This window comes from Taudactylus pleione, unplaced genomic scaffold (genome assembly GCF_031769625.1).
Source record: "Taudactylus pleione unplaced genomic scaffold, aTauple2 ptg000115l, whole genome shotgun sequence".
NCBI classification, from domain to species: domain Eukaryota; kingdom Metazoa; phylum Chordata; class Amphibia; order Anura; family Myobatrachidae; genus Taudactylus; species Taudactylus pleione.
Window position 1 is genome coordinate 668,069 of NW_028284517.1, and position 16,836 is coordinate 684,904.

The following is a 16,836-nucleotide window of genomic DNA, read 5'->3' on the forward strand; positions in this document are numbered from 1 at the left end:
ATGAGGTCTCTCCCATAGTTCCGAGGAGCAGCCTGTTGAACGGCCGGGGATTCAGGTGCGGTTCTTATGGTAAGTATTGTGTTGGGGGTTTTTTGTGTGTAAGCAGCATTACTACTGGGGGCATTACTATTGGTATCACTACTACAGGGAGCATTACTATTGTGGGAACTACTACAGGGGGCATTATTATTGATGGCATTACTATTGGGTGCATTACTATTGCAGGCATTAATATTGGGGGCACTACTACAGGGGGCATTACAGCTAGGGGCATTATTATTTGGGAATTACTATTGGGGGTACTACTACAGAGAACATTACTACTGGGAGGCATTACTACTGGGGGCATTACTACTGGGGGCACTACTACATGGGGCACTGCATAGGGGGCACTGCATAGGGGGCACTGTATAAGGGGCACTACCACTATGGACACTGCATAAGGGCCACTGCCACTACTGGGGGCACTGCATAAGGGGCACCACTACTGCAGGAACTGCATAAGGGGCACTACTACTGTCGGCATTATGTGTATTAGGGGCACTACTACTGTGGGTATTGTGTATACGGGACATTACTTTGGGTTAAAAAGTTAAAATGCCCATTGGTCACAACTTAATGTACCTGCTGCTTACACACCGCTAATTTCTTCTCATGGACTCAAGGTCTAAGGATTACTATTGGGGCTAGGAAACCCATGTCAGGGGCATTATCAAAGTGTCACTTAGGATTTTAGCGAGTATTAAGTGAAGCAATAAAACATAACATATTCACTTATGTAACCATTGTGTAAACCATTGTGTCTGCCGGAGCAATGACAGATTTTCGGAATTATGCTGTAGAGTGAGAAAGTTACTAATCAGTGTTAGGGCACCTGGGCGCACTTACCAAACACAGGGACAGGGGTTGGGGGACAGGAGCAGTCTGTTTCTTTACAGTAGTATTCAGGTTATGGGCTTTTGCTAGATATGTTATATATTCTCATATAGAAAAATCATTTATTAATTAGTGGGATAAAAGTATAGCTACAATATGGGGCCTGTTTATTTATTATCAGGTTTTAGACCCAATAATTAGAAAATGATTATTGCCAATAAGGAATGATGTACCGCATGCATGTATTTAAATGCACTCGCAGGAATCTGTCCTTGCTGATTGTAAAAGTAAAGTGATCACTAATGTGACCACTTTGCTTTCAGTTTTCGGGACGTTAGCTACCAGGGCCAAGCTCTGGAATGAATTGCTCGTTTCCGCATTATTTAAGGAGAAATTTGATTGATGAATAGAGTTCTAAGGAACCTATTCATCATCACTTAATTTTTACAAAAGTTGTAAAAATTAAGTTATTGGGCCATTCATTAAGGAGGTAAAGTAGGAGATATCACAGATATCTCCTACTTACCTTCCTCTGGCGGAATGGCCCGCTGTCCCCATACACTAGTAACACAGATATCTCCTACTTACCTTCCTCTGGCGGAATGGCCCGCTGTCCCCATACACTAGTATCACAGATATCTCCTACTTACCTTCCTTTGGCGGAATGGCCCGCTGTCCCCATATACTAGTATCACATATATCTCCTGCTTGCCGTCCTCTGCCGGAATGGCCCACTGTCCCCATATACTAGTATCACAGATATATCCTGCTTACCTTCCTCTGGCAGAATGGCCCGCTGTCCCCATACACTAGTAACACAGATATCTCCTACTTACCTTCCTCTGGCGGAATGGCCCGCTGTCCCCATACACTAGTATAACAGATATCTCCTGCTTACCTTCCTTTGGCGGAATGGCCCGCTGTCCCCATATACTAGTATCACATATATCTCCTGCTTGCCGTCCTCTGCCGGAATGGCCCGCTGTCCCCATACACTAGTATCACAGATATCTCCTGCTTACCTTCCTTTGGCGGAATGGCCCGCTGTCCCCATACACTAGTATCACAGATATCTCCTGCTTACCTTCCTTTGGCGGAATGGCCCGCTGTCCCCATACACTAGTATCACAGATATCTCCTGCTTAAATTCCTTTGGCGGAATGACCCGCTGTCCCCATACACTAGTATCACAGATATCTCCTGCTTATCTTCCTCTCGCGGAGTGGCCCGCTGTCCCATACACTAGTATCACAGATATCTCCTGCTTAAATTCCTTTGGCGGAATGGCCCGCTATCCCCATACACTAGTATCACAGATATCTCCTGCGCGGAATGGCCCGCTGTCCCCATACACTAGTATGGGGACAGAATTCATCAAGCACCATAAATACAATATTTTCAGAGCTTGATTGCTGGAGCATTCGCCATCTTCCGTATGGGAAGGAGTCCTGGGTCGTGAAAAGGGATCCTTTCGGATGTCGGAGCTCTTGTGTGCATGCGTGACCTGCTCCGAGAGGAGCAATGAAAGTGTTCGGGAAGACAGCTGATTTGATGAATTCCTCCGGCGCTCTCGTCGAGAAGAAACGTTAACTGTCGAAGTCCGTTCGGACAATGATAATTAACATATTGAATAGACCAATTAGTGTTTATAATTATGTTGTGTTTTTTTCATTTTTGTTTATATTGAAATTGTCCGTGTTAAATTTAATTAAGTTCACAAATTTACTTACAGTAAGAATTGTTTTTTTTTTTTGTTTTTCGTATCTACATACTATCGGCCGGAAAATGAAGCCCAGGATCCTCTTCACCACGTCGGGCATCTTACAGAGTTGTGCGCATTCCCCCAGGTTGGGGTCTATGAAGTTGTTCTTACTAATAGAAATAAAATACAAGGTGGTTATTTAAAGTGGCCCCATTTATTCACTACCCCTGAAATGCATGAGTTTTCCGAACATTCCAGGAGAGTGGGCAACTTACGGACAAAGGTTTTTAGTTTCCCCTGCCTATACATACTATGCCAGGTTATCAGCCCCCGCCATCTTTATTAGCCCCCCTGCATTTCCTGATCACAGAGGTCATGGCATCAGAGACTGCCCCACAAACGCTGGCCAGGATTTTATTATGGATCCGTTAGAGTGCTGCCTCATGTGCACAGCACTCTAGAGCTTCAGCAGTCCCACAGCTGAACATTTAGTTCCCTGCTGACTATAGGCCGCATAGGGGAGCAAGGCCAGAAAGCATCACAGGTGGCCACATGGTGCCTGCAGACAGTTGAGGCCCCCCGTTGATAGTTACACCGATTGTCATAAGATATTCTTTAAGAGCTCTGCTAGGGGGGAGATGCTGAGCAAAGATCCTTATGCACATCAACTCATCGTAACATAAAGGGATTCTCTCCCGCTTTCCTAAGTGCCCTCCAGTCTGCTTACTGCAATGTTATCTATATATAACTAGAGAATTATCCTCATCCCTGTGCTCTGATCCATTGGAGATTCCATTCCACAGCTGGCAATATTCTCATATTATTGGCTCTGTCTGAGGTAAAAAAAACACCAAATAAATAAAAAATACTTAATTTCTATATATACTGTATATTGTTAGAGGTGTCCAGCATGGAATCTGGTATCCAGAACATTAGGTAAATCCAGAAAAAGTTCCTGTGACTGAGGACAAATTATGTGATAATTAGGGATGCAATCGGGAAGCCGGCTGACATTAAACTGACAGCCGGCTCCCGACTGTCATATCCCGGCGAGGGTGAAATTCCCGGCGTCTAGATGTATACGCTGCTCATTTCCCCGATGCCGGGAGACCGGCGTCCGGCATCCCGATCGAAGGGATGCTGGGCGCCGCGAGCGGACAGCCGTGGGGGGGAAGGGTTAGGTTTAGTGCACCCGGGCGGGACTTAGGGTTAGGCACCCCCCCGTGAGGGTTAGGGTCAGGCTAGGGGGAGGGAGGGTTAGGCACCCCCCCGGGTGACTTAAGTTTAGGCAGTGGGGAAGGGCTGGTTAGGGTTAGGCACTTACGGGAGGATTAGGGTTAGGCACTTGGGGGGAGGTTAGGGTTAGGCACCCCTAAGGAGAGATCCTGTCAAGGTGTATGACTTCCCCTTATTCCCTTGTAGAGCAGTGCTCCTCACAGTGACTGTAGGAAGATGTGATAATTAATCCTGTCAAGGTGTATAACTTCCCCTTATTCCCTTGTGTAGCAGTGCTCCTCACAGTGACTGTAGGTGGATGTGATCATTAGTCATATCTGGGTGTACAACTTCCTCTCATTCCCTTGTATAGCAGTGCTCCTCACAGTGACTGTAGGAAGATGTGATCATTAGTCCTGTCTGGGTGTACAACTTCCCCTCATTCCCTTGTAGAGCAGTGCTCCTCACAGTGACTGTAAGAAGATGTGATAATTGATCCTGTCAAGGTGTATGACTTCCCCTTATTCCCTTGTAGAGCAGTGCTCCTCACAGTGATTGTAGGAAGATGTGATCATTGGTCATGGCTGTGTTTATGACTTTCCTCTCATATTTTTATGTTTTCTCTTGGTTTTTCCATACTTTTGTCATATTATAATTATAAATATGACAAAACCCTTTTTATTTTTTCTGTTCTTTTTCACTTCAATATGAAAAGGGGGTCTATTTACTAAGCTTTGTTAGGAGATAAAGTGAACGGTACCTTACCACCGTTCACTTTGGCCCGTAATCAATTTGAGCCGAGCTACGGCCCGGACTTAACGCTGCCTTCGCCTGTTTTGTAGGCGTTAAAGTATCGCGCGCGTGCCCGCGTATCCCCGTATTCAATTTGAAAGTAGGCGAAAACGGGACCTGGCGATACTTGGATCGGCGTTAAAAAAACTGGAATTTTCGGGAAATAATCCTAGGACCCCCCCAAAAGATGTCCAGACATGGGGGATCACTATGGGTACCCCCGTTTTTGACTGCAAAAGAAAAATCGGGTTTTAAATAGCCGCTGCAGGTGTTTTTTTTCTTGACTTTGAAGAAGTGATGCAGAAGAGCACTTAGCTAATTTTTTTCGTTTTTAAAAATGGTCCCATCAAATTTGGGGTACATGAAAATGGGTACTAGCATATTTTTAAGTCCCAAAACGCATTTTTATAAATTCTGCAAAAATGCACCTGCCACGGCTATTTGAAACCCCGACTTCCTTCAGGAGTTAAAAATGGGGGTACCCATAGTGATCCCCCATGTCTACACATGTTTGGGCGATTCACACCACGTAGGAACTGTCAGTAGCCGGAGCCAATCAGCGGCCGCTCTACAGTCAGTGCAGCCGCTGATTGGCTCTCGGGAAGTGCCAGCTCCATGCATGTTCCGTCAGCTGGCATTCGGGAGCTATCAGTATGTGTGGCAACACACATACTGATAGCTGTTGTGTGGGTCGTGTAAACTCGTTTTTTTGTTTTGCTAAGTTCCTGGATTACTGCGGAGACCGGCGCCAGAATATAGGTGAGTATGAATTTTTGCAGACCCATTCATTGAGGACAATCTACTGGACAAGGGGACAGACACATCTGGTATAGGTAAGTATGTGTGAATGGGTAGGTGTGTGTAATAAAGTTATACTGTCACGGTGTGTGTGTTTTGTCTTTTTTTAACTATTTATTTTACAGTGAAGTTACAGGTGCCGCATGTCTGCTGGCACTTGTTGTTCCTCAAGTGCAAAATGGCAGGCATGCTGTCACTTGTAGTTCCACTGTAAAACACAATAGTTTTACATTATTTGCCCCCCCCATTACATCCATACCCACCAAACCAGAGGTATGGGGAAGAGCCCCAGGCTTCAGCGTAAGCCTGTGGTGCTCGGGAAGGGGGGACCCAGAGATCACCGGCTTGCGCTGACCGATTTGGGATGCTAATGCTTTGGACCTGGAGCCCCGGTGATTGGGTCTCCTGGCTGTGGCATTACACCCCAGTCGGTTGGGTCTGGTGCAGGTCTTAACTATAGGGGGATCCCCACGTTTTTTTTCCAACTATATTTAAAACCAGAACTGGTCCCTGCAGCCTTGGGTTGGTTTCTAAAATACGGTGGAACCATACACAATTTGTTCCCCATATTTTTAGAAACCAGCACTGCCTGGCAAGCCTGGGGCTGGTTTGGCTTTTGGGGGGGAACCTTATGTAATTTTTTTTGTAAATTTTTACCCCGTTTTTTTACAGGTTAAACAAAAGGGGAATTTTCAGGAAATATTCTAGGGAACCCCCTAAAGATGTGCAGATATGGGGGATCACTATGGGTACCCCCATTTTTAACTCCTGAAGGAAGTCGGGGTTTCTAATAGCCGCAGCAGGTGCATAAATGCGGCTTTGAATAAGGTGATGCAGAAGAGCATTTAGAAGTTTTTTTAGGGCAAAACAACTATGCCCATCAAATTTGGGGTACTTGAAAATGGGGTTCAGCATATTTTAAACTTGCTAAAGTGACTTAAACAAATCGTGAAAAATCCACCTGGCGCAAACACCTGCAATCAAAAAACACATGGGGCATACTTGGGGACCCCCCAGAGTCAAGTTCTCTAGTTTTTAAGTTTGTGCCCCAACTTTTTTTTTTTCGCCCCCTTTTTCAAAGTAAATTTTTGGGGTGTCCTTAAGTTTTGTTTTTTTTACACAGATTACCTTTGGGGGACTGACTGAAGGCTGCACGGCGTTTCTCGAAACGTTGCACCCCAAAACCCCAATTCTGCACTTTTTACCGCCTGTCATTCATAGGCGATACTTTACCGCCTAGGCGGAAAGTCTTTGAAGTTGAATACGGGGTAAAACCAAAACAGGCGATAATGACGTCATCATCAGTAAATTACTGCGGATCCGGACTTAACGCCTCAAATTGAATACGGCCCTTTATCTCCTAACAAAGCTTAGTAAATAAACCCCTATATAACACAGAGCAGCATTTTCATGTACCATACCCTGACAGTGATTGTTACCAGCCAATTGTGCAGACATCACATAAATGTACTTCATACACAGTCTAATTAATGTTCGCATTTCACTTTTTCAGATAATTGCTGACTACAATACTTAAATACCTGGACATGGCTTAACTGTGTATAGTGTGCATGTTCTCTTCATGTTTGCATGGTTATCTCCCACAGGCCACAAACATACTGAAAGGTTAATTGGATTCCTTCTAAATTAACACTAGTCTCCATGTGTGTATGTTAGGGAATTTAGGGGGAGATGTTTCAAGCCGCAGAGTGGGATAAAGTTACGCAACGCAACCGGTCAGCTCCTGTCATTTATCTAGTGCAGCATTTGAAATGTTAGATGCTGATTGGTTGCATTGGGCAATTACACCACTTTATCTACAGTGGTGCTTGGAAGTTTGTGAACCCTTCAATATTTTCTATATTTCTACTGAAATTTGGCCTAAAGCTACCTCAGATTTTCACACAAGTCCTAAAACTAGATAAAGACTAAAGCAAATGAGGCAAATAAATTAAACATGCTAATTTTTAAATTTTTTTGAGGACAATGATCCAATATCACAGTTGCAAAAGTATGTGAACCTTTAAGCTTAGCAGACAGGGCCGCCTTCAGATATCATGGGGCCTGGGACGGGCCAAATAGGCAGAGCCCCCCCAGCCCCCATTATACAGAGCCTCACCCTTCCCCGAGTAATCTCCCTCCCTCCTCACAACGAGGGCCCCGGGGCCTTCCCACCCACTACTTTTTCCCTGTTAAATTTACATTTACTGACAGGCGCCACCTGCGCCCAGTACTATATCCTCTCCCTACCTCTCCAACCGCCCGCTGCTGTTGCAGTGTTTATGGATGCTCCCGTCTGCTCGATTGTGTTATTGGTTAGCAGCACAGAGCAGGCTGGGAGCATCCACTCTGCCTGCCTCCAACAGCCAGCCACATACATAGCAGCAGCGACGGGCGTTTGGAAAGATAGTGAGAGGGTATATTGTAGTAGTGGGCACGGGCGGCCGCGGACCACCAGCCGAGCCTGTCAGTGAACGTAAGTTTAGCAGGGTGGAAATAGTGGACAGGCGGTAGGAGGAGCGGTCGGGCCCCCAGAGTATCCGGGCCCGGGACTCCAGGCCCGGCCGTCCCCCTTGATGGCGGCCCTGTTAGCAGATACTGTATTTTGAAGGTGAAATTAGAGTCAGGTATTTTCAATCTATTGGATGGCAATCAGGTGTGAGTGGACAACTTATCTTTTTAAAAGAACAGGGATCTATCAAAATCTGATGATCACAACACATGTTTGTGGAAGTGTATCAGGCCATGAACATAGGAGATTTCTAAGGACCTCAGAAGAAGAGTTGTTGATGTTCATCAGGCTGGAAAATGTTACAAAACTATCTCTAAAGATTTTGGACTCCATCAATCAACAGTCAGACAGATTGTGTACAAATGGAGAAAATTCCAGATCATTATTACCCTCCCCAGGAGTGGTCGGCCAAAAAAGATCACACCAAGAGCAAAGCCTCAAATAGTTTGCAAGGTCACAAAGGAACCCATTGTAACCTCTAAACAACTGAAGGCCTTTCTCACGATGGGCTAATGTCAATGTTCATGAGTCCACCATCAGGAGGACACTGAACAACAATGGTATGCATGGCTGAAAAAGCAAAAAAAATGAACATTGCTGCCCATCTGCAATTTGCTAAAGATCACCTGGACAAGCCTGAAAACTATAGGAACAATGGCCCTCATTCAGAGCCACTCGCTATTTGCGGTCGTTCGTTCTAAAACAAGGGGTGGCTATTCAAATGATCCGTTCGCAAATTGCAGTCTGTTCACACCTCTAAGTCTGAACGAACGAGCAAAACATACGCTCGTTTATTTGTTAAAAACGCCCCCTGGCCGCTCGCACCATACGTCATGTCTGCTATTTATTAGACTAATTGAGTACATCGTACAGCGTATGAACTGCTCGCTATTCTTGTGGTTGGTTTTTTCAACCACTATTTTGCGAGCAGTTCTGAGTTAAAAAAAACCAAGTGACGTGGTCAATGACGCTGCTGTATTAATTATGCACACCGTTAAAACGCCCGTTTTGACCTTTAAGCACGTCTGCGTTCTGATCTCCACTCCCCGTTTACAAGCACCTTCCCCTGTTACCACCCACATATGCCTCATTCTGTCACTCAAAATAGCAGGCACTCGCTATATAGCGTACAAACGATTTTCAGCCGCACTGACTGGTTCGCGCATGCGTACTAAAAACCGTACGCATGCGCAGATGTGCGAACATCGCTCGGAACGAGCGTACGGCCGCTAGCGAGCGGCTCTGAATGAGGGCCAATGTTTTGTGGACAGATGAGTCCAAAATAGAGCTTTTTGGTTTAAATGAGAAGCATTATGTTTGGAGAAAGGAGAACACTGCATTCCAGCATAAAAACCTCATACCATCTGTGAAACACGGTGGTGGTGGTGTTATCATGGTTCGGGCCTGTTTTGCTGCATCTGGCCCAGGACGACTTGTCATCATTGATGAGACAATGTATTCTGAATTATACCAGAATATTCTAAGGAAAATGTCAGGACATCTGTCCATGAGCTGCGTCTCAATAGAACGTGGGTCATGCAGCAAGACAACGACCCAAAGAACACAAGTCATTCACCAAAAAATGGTTAAAGAAGAATACATTTTAAGTTTTGGAATGGTCAAGTCAAAATCCTGACCTTAATCCAATCGAAACGTTGTGGAAAGACCTGAAGCGAACAGTTCATGGGAGGAAACCCACCAACATAACAGAGTTGAAGCTGTTTTGTACGGGGAAATGGGGTAAAATTCCTCCAAACCGATGTTCAGGACTAATCAACAAGTATTGGAAACATTTAGAAGCAGTTATTGCTGCACAAGGGGGGTCACACCAGATACTGAAAGCAAAGGTTCACATACTGTTGGCACTCACAGATATGTGATATTGGATAATGTTCCTCAATAAACAAATGAGCACGTCTGTTTTTTTTCTCATTTGTTTGATTTGCTTCTCTTTCTCTACTTTTAGGACTAGTGTGAAAATCTGAGGTAGTTTTAGGCCAAATTTCAGCATAAATATAGAAAATTCTGAAGGGTTCACAAACTTTCAAACACCACTGTATCTCCAAGGCTTGGTACATCCCCCTTTAGACTGTAAGCTACAACAGGGCAGGGACTGATATGAAACCCAAATATTCTCTGAACAGTGCTGAGTAAATTGGTGGTGTTATATAAATAAATGATTATTCTTCCAGGGTGCTATGTTTAAATGTATTTACCCCTCACCCTAATATCCAGCTTTCACTACTTGTACTCAGCACATGCCACTTACAACTTATCTGCTACGGTTTTCCCTTTGTCTCCAAGAAACGCCTTCCAGAGCAGCTCATATGCATAACCCACTCGTGGAGGCCTGAACAAGATGAGCTGAAAAGAAAAATTTTATTTTAATAATTTTATATAATCTAAAATTGGTGAAATATAAGTAATGTAAGCAGTAAATGTAGAAGTGAAGAGGAAATTGTTGTTGGAATACTACAACAATTCTAGTCTTAACATTGCTTAAGTAGTTACACTGGAGGTACTACAGGTGGTGCTGTTACCAACATGTTACTAGATGGTCTTTCAGTCTAGTGCAAATCGACTCCATGTTAGTTACTAGTTATGCTGTGTCTGTATGGTGAGAAACCGGCACTGTTCATACTACAGTTTTGCTTCATAAACCTTCTATGTTTGTTTGATGACTGATCAAAGAAGCAAGGTTATAGGACCAGGCACCATGCATCCCAGTCACCATACCTGGCACGAGAATACTGCAAAGGGCATGTGGGATGCACTACAGAAGCTGCATGAATGATCCAGTTTAAACAGAAAATTATTCCTAAGAAAACTTTACCAAATGAGACTTTGCAAAGCAAAGGACACTCAGAAGCATGTAAATGCAATACAGGAGACAGTCTATAGGTGAGGATAGAAAGTGCAATAATGTAGTACAGGTTGAGTCTCCCATATCCAAATATTCTGAAATACGGAATATTACGAAATATTGAATTTGTTTCACATGACTGAGATATTGAAACCTATACTTTTTGATGGTTCAATGTACACAAAGTATGTTTAAGGCACAACATTATTACAATTATTGTATAAAATTACCTTCAGGCTTTGTGTATAAGGTATATATAAAACATAAATTAATTTTACATATGTTCACAAACTTTGTTTGAGCCACAAAATTATTGAAAATATTGTATAAAACTACCTGCAGGCTGTGTGTATAAGGTGTATATAAAACATAAATGAGGTCTGTTTAGATTTGGGTCTCATTCCCAAGATATTTCATTATGGTATGCAATTATTCCAAAATACGGAATATTCTAGTAAGGACATTTATGTGCTTACCTGTTAAATCCTTTTCTTCAATTCCATAGGACACAGGCTTTACGCTTGGTATAGGTTGGTGAGTAGTTGTCTAGGCACCAAATAGTTAAAACTCTTTACCCATGAGCCCCTGCTCCCTCACCCCCATGACCCTCTCCCAGCCACAGGCAACTCAGTTAAGTTAACATGCCTAAAGCAAGAAGGAGGAGAAGGAAGAACGAGTCACATACAGGTCCAAAAAATCTCCTTTTCTTCTTTCTCCATAGGGGACACAGGCTTTACCCTGGGATATCCCAAAGGTAATCTCCTAAGGGAGGGAATGCTCCTGAGCTGCACTGAGAACTCTTCTCACAAAAGTCCCAACAGAAGAGGCGAAGGTATCAAAGGAATAGAACTTCACAAAGGTATGGGCAGAGGACCACTTGACAGTTTACAAAGTTGCTTCGCAGAGGCACCATGTCGAACTGCCCAAAAATATATATATATAGTAAATACTGCTAGTGCATGCATGATAATGTACCAGATTAAGAACAGCTATGCATTATAGAAAATACATCATAGTCCTGTGAATTATAACATATGTATAATGTATAATTCAAGTTCACAGCTTGGAACCTGATCCCTAGAGGAGAGATTGGCCCCCAGGCAGTAGGGCCTACCAGGGGTTTGCTCTGTGGGCCAGTCTTAACCTTGACATGTACCAGAAAGGGCCCCATCTGCGTGCTCCTCTCACCTTGTGTCCAGCATCCTCTAGAAGATGTTTGGTTTCTAGAAGAACTCGTCTCATACCGGGGTTCGCCTGGAAATATCCGTCCTCTTCATAATATCCAATTCGGAGAGGTTTGGTAGAGGAGTAAATCTATAGAACAAAGATCAGCGAGATGAGGGTGTGTCGTAGTGTTGGTCACTAAGTGAATTATAAATTCTGTACTAAGCTCCCGAAAGATATACCCCGTTTTCTGCTGTAAACATGATATTATTATGGTTTTCTGTGGAAATCGGTATAAATCTCACTCCTCCCATGGGAACATCAGAGTTAGGGAGCCCTTCCCCTATCCCCATACACTCCTCACCTATTATATATGTGTGTGTGTCTCATTACCTCCTCATTGAAATGAAGGGGTAGCAAATTTGGGTCCAGGCGAAAAAACTCATCACACCATAGAGCCCTCATGGAAAGTACCAGATCGTCCACATCTCTCGCCATAGGTCCTGTGCATAGTGACACTGAAATAACAGATACATAATAAATGTTCACCCTTTTTACACTCCATCGCAGTCTGGGCAATAGGAGATACCAAAAAAACGTCCAACCCCAATATAATGTATTACTATCTGTGCAACAGACATGCAACAAATGCGTACCTCTTATATCCTATTACTATCATAGAAATAACACACATGCAACACATGTACACAGTACCTGTTACATCCTATTACTGTCATAGATATAACACACACATTGTACAAATATGCACCCTCTCTTACATGTTTTTAATGTCACCATTGACTCCCATTAAAAGTGTACCTCTCTTGTACCCCATTACCCTCACTGAAGTAACAGACATATAATACTCTGTGCTGTGTACCGGTATCTCAGATTACAGCACAAAGGAGCAGCTGACTGGGGTCACAGAGCATGAGCCCAGCGATCAGCTGACAGGAGTCCCGAAGGAGCTCACTGATCACCAGCCCCTGGTGCAGGTGAGTGTTATTTATTTATTTTATTCTGATTATTTTTCTATGTAATCAGCCTGTGGTCTATCAGACACACATGGCTGATTACAGAAGCCTGCTCCAGGCCCTGCTTTTCCTGTCAGCAGGCAGGGAAGGCTGAGCTGGAGATGGGAAAATGGGGGAAAAGCCTGCATAACGCCATCTCTAAATAGCGTTATTATAGCAGGACTCCATCCCCTGCATCTTTTCACAATTTCTTTTAGTAATCTGAAACAGATCACATTTTCCCTTCCAGGTATGGGTAAGGCGATATGCCTACTAAAACAGTGCAAATTTAAGGGCCGTGGAGTAGTTTTTATGAAAACTGCTCCAAAAGCTCTTTAATACATTTAAGTTATACTAAAATCAGTGCTCGAAGTGGGAATTTAGAGGTGGGGGTATGGAAATTTGAATAGCCCCCCAGCAGCACACTACACACCCCTTCTTCCCCACTGAGCTGTGGAGTGATCTCCAGGGTTCCCTTAATTGGGAGCTTGTCTAGGCTGTATTATGGCTGATGCTCCTGAACAGGAGAGTCATAGCAGCTGAGCTGCGTCTTCTTGTTTCTGCATCCAAGAGTACCGACAGCAGAGCAGCAGTTGTCCCACCCCTGAACCAGCTCATCAGGTGAACAACTGCCTGTCAAGGATCCGCGACGCTGGTAACTTTGGATGACAGGGGTACAGGGGCGGATCCAGGAAAAAATTACAGGGGGGGGGCACCATGATTGACATGTGTGGTGTGGGGGGGGTGCCAACTGTGTGAGGGAGTGTGGCCCATGTGCTCACTGTGAATATAGGGTCCGTATATATAGATAATTGTATCATATACAACAATATATATGGTATATAGTTCTACTTTTACTTTGAGCAGCTCAGTGGATTAATGGGCATATTCAATTAGCGGCGAAAAGTCAGTTTCTGCGGAAAAGTATTGCGAGTGACGTCATTTCGCCATGTGAAAAGTTTCCTCCGTATTCAGGGCCTGATTCAGAGCCGGACGCTCTTTGAGAGCGCTCGCTCTGAATCAGGGCGTCCCTTTTTTTTTTTTAAAGACAGCCTCCTGGCCGCTCGCATAGCTGTGGAAGACCACCCACAGCTTATGCGAGCGGCCAGGTGATGGTCGCGATGGTCAAGACCATCGTGCTTGCGACGAGACCCTTGTGGTAGGGTCTCGTGGCCGCAAGCCCCAGTGGACTTCCTACTCTAATAGAGCAGGAAGTACACCTACTGACATCACGAGTGATGTCAGTAGGGCCGCCCACAAACGGCAGGCATTCCTGCAGGAACGCCTCCGTTTGCCCAGCCAACCCCCCCTGCCCGCCTCCAAAACAGGGCAAGCTGCCCCGCTTTGGTGCGAGACCCGTAACGACGGAGCGCCCGTCGCTGGCCGGGTCTCACGCATGCGCACGCCGGAGCCGGCTCCAGCGTGCGCAGGGGGGGACCATTGACCTGCTTGCGAGTGCTGTGCACTCACGAGCAGGTCTGAATCAGGCCCAGAATTCCATAGACTTTTCGCCGCTGCGGAAAGTCAATGTATTGGAATAGGCGAAAAAGTTCCGCCTATTAATAGGTGTTTTGGGGTGCAAAGTAGCGAGAACCCCCCTGCAAGCTTGGGACAGATCCGCAAAGGTAAACTGCATCAAAAAAAGTTTAAAAAAATACTTTAGATCACCCCAAAAATTTACTTTAATTTTGGGGGCGAAAAATTCGAAATTTGGGGGACAAACTTAAAAACTAGCGAAATAGACTCCAAGGGGGTCCCCAAGTATGTCCCAGGTGTTTTTAAGATTGCGGCAGGTGGATATTTTACGTTTTTTAAAACTTCACTTTAGCAACTTTAAAATATGCTAGCACCCATTTTCATGTACCCCAAATTGCTGGGACTAGTTATTTTCACCAAAAAAAACCTGTTAACTTGTACCCGCTCCACCCCCCTCTTGATGCCCCTGTGTACGGCGCATGTGATGTATTGTTACATCGCTTGACACATCGTTTGGTCACACCGTCGTATGGTGTGTACCCAGCTTTAGAGGCCATTTTCTGCTCCTGTTAAAATATATCATTGATTACAATCTGTCACATGACCTCAATAACAGCACTAATATAGATATGTTTTATTAATACAGAATACTAACAATTTATTAATATATTGTTTTAAGAAACAAGTGGCCCTGTGTGCAATACCCGCTAGTACCCTCCCCCTTTTTGTTGTGTCTCCATTTCCCCTCGCCCCCCCAAAAAAACAATCAATCAATCAGTAGTTTATAATAAAATAAAAATCTGAATTTACTTAAAAGTTCACGTTAGCATTAGCAGCACAAACCTTTATCAGTGAGGGTCCGAGGGACAGGAGCCAGGAGATGCAAGAATAAACTATATTAATAAGTAGGCTATGAGCTGTCAATCACTGACAGTCAATGCACATCATTTCTGCACTGATTGTCAACAAGTGACAGCTCTGTATCAGTATATGTATACAGTAGTTTCTTCTTGCTGCAGTGGCTGTCATCTCTGTCAGGCTGACCTTGGACCCCAGCCCTGCTGTGCTGTGTTGTGTGTGGGTGCGGAGCCGTGGTGCTGTGTGAGGGGGCGGAGCCGTGGTGCTGTGTGTTCTACAACAGAAGCAGCACTTGCCGGGGCTTCTCCTGAGTGTTTGCTGCTCTCTGTGCCTGTCGCAGACAGCAGTTCCAGTGGCTGCGCCGTGGCTCCTCCTCTACTCATGACAGGCGGCTCCTAATCTCATCAAGGGTGCGCGGCATAATGTCACATAAAAGTCAGGAAGGCAGCTGTTGCCAAGCCGACAGACTCAGTACTATGCTGTAGTCCTGTAAAGTAATTTTTAAAAAAAGTGCCCAAGAATGACAGGGGAGGTGCCTCAGTGCCACCCTCCTGAGTCCGCCACTGCAGGGGTATGACTCACTCGGTATCACTCACTCAAATCCGGCGCCGGGCGTGAGCCAATGAGAAGCTGACACTTGGTAGCTTCTCATTGGCTGGAAAGCAGCGTCTGGCTCGCAGCCGAGCCAGTCTTAAGAAGCTTCCCATTCTTGATTGGCAGCTGGTCTACGAGCCAGGATTGGCTGGCGACCAGTGCCAACTTTGAACTGCAGTGCGGGACCCGATGCTAGTCCCAGCTCAGTCCCAGCACTGACTGCCGCTTGTTGAGATGTGTCCCCAGCGGGACACATCTTACACAATGCTGCTGCTGTTCCTGCGCTATGGGATCCCATACTCGATCCCAGCGCTGGGGTGCGATCGCTGGGCCGGCGGGTCCCCACAGCAGTCGCACCCTCCGTAGTTAGGGCGGACTCAGAAGCGCCCTCCAGTGGCCGGCGCCCCTAGGCAGCTGCCTAAGCTTGCCTAGTGGAAGAGCCGGCCCTGGCCGCAGCAGTGCATGTTGGAAGATTTATTGGTCACAATACTCTATGCAATTATCGGCCTATTCCAACGATAATCTACATATTGGGCTCATAATTGCATAATTTATGCCCGCCATAACATACAATATTAAATTAAACCAACCAGATACAATTTCCAACATCTATTCATCCACAAATAATATGCAAATTTTACCTGCAGTCATTCCATCAATGCACGCACGGACTCCACGAAGGCTGCAAAATGAAATATTATATATTATATAGGGCTAACAATTATTATTTAACTTTAAATCCTGACTACATGTCTTTAGTGCATATTGATGTTATTTCATCTACCATGATTGAATATTGTGCTAGAAATTAATATAATCCCATCCATCTTGACCAAATATTGTTCTAGAAACTGATATTACCGTACCTACAATTCTCTGACCATGCATTCTGCTAGAAATTCATATTCTCATATACTGTACGAATCGGTCCAGTTGTAAATAGTTTATGCACCATTATTTGTGCTGGGTTACC

General features: G+C 44.7%; 1 protein-coding gene across 1 annotated transcript in view; it reads right to left on the reverse strand.

Moving 5' to 3' along the window:
* The window catches only part of LOC148524859 (fatty-acid amide hydrolase 1-like), a 68,127-nt gene that overhangs the window by 12,827 nt on the left and 38,464 nt on the right, over positions 1 to 16,836 (reverse strand). Inside the window, exons 7-11 of the mRNA XM_088471593.1 lie at positions 16,505 to 16,545; positions 12,316 to 12,440; positions 11,947 to 12,072; positions 10,165 to 10,259; positions 2,649 to 2,748 (exon numbers count right to left, since the gene is read on the reverse strand). Of these exons, the coding sequence (XP_088327719.1) occupies positions 2,649 to 2,748; positions 10,165 to 10,259; positions 11,947 to 12,072; positions 12,316 to 12,440; positions 16,505 to 16,545 (487 nt within the window). The remainder of the gene's footprint in view (positions 1 to 2,648; positions 2,749 to 10,164; positions 10,260 to 11,946; positions 12,073 to 12,315; positions 12,441 to 16,504; positions 16,546 to 16,836) is intronic.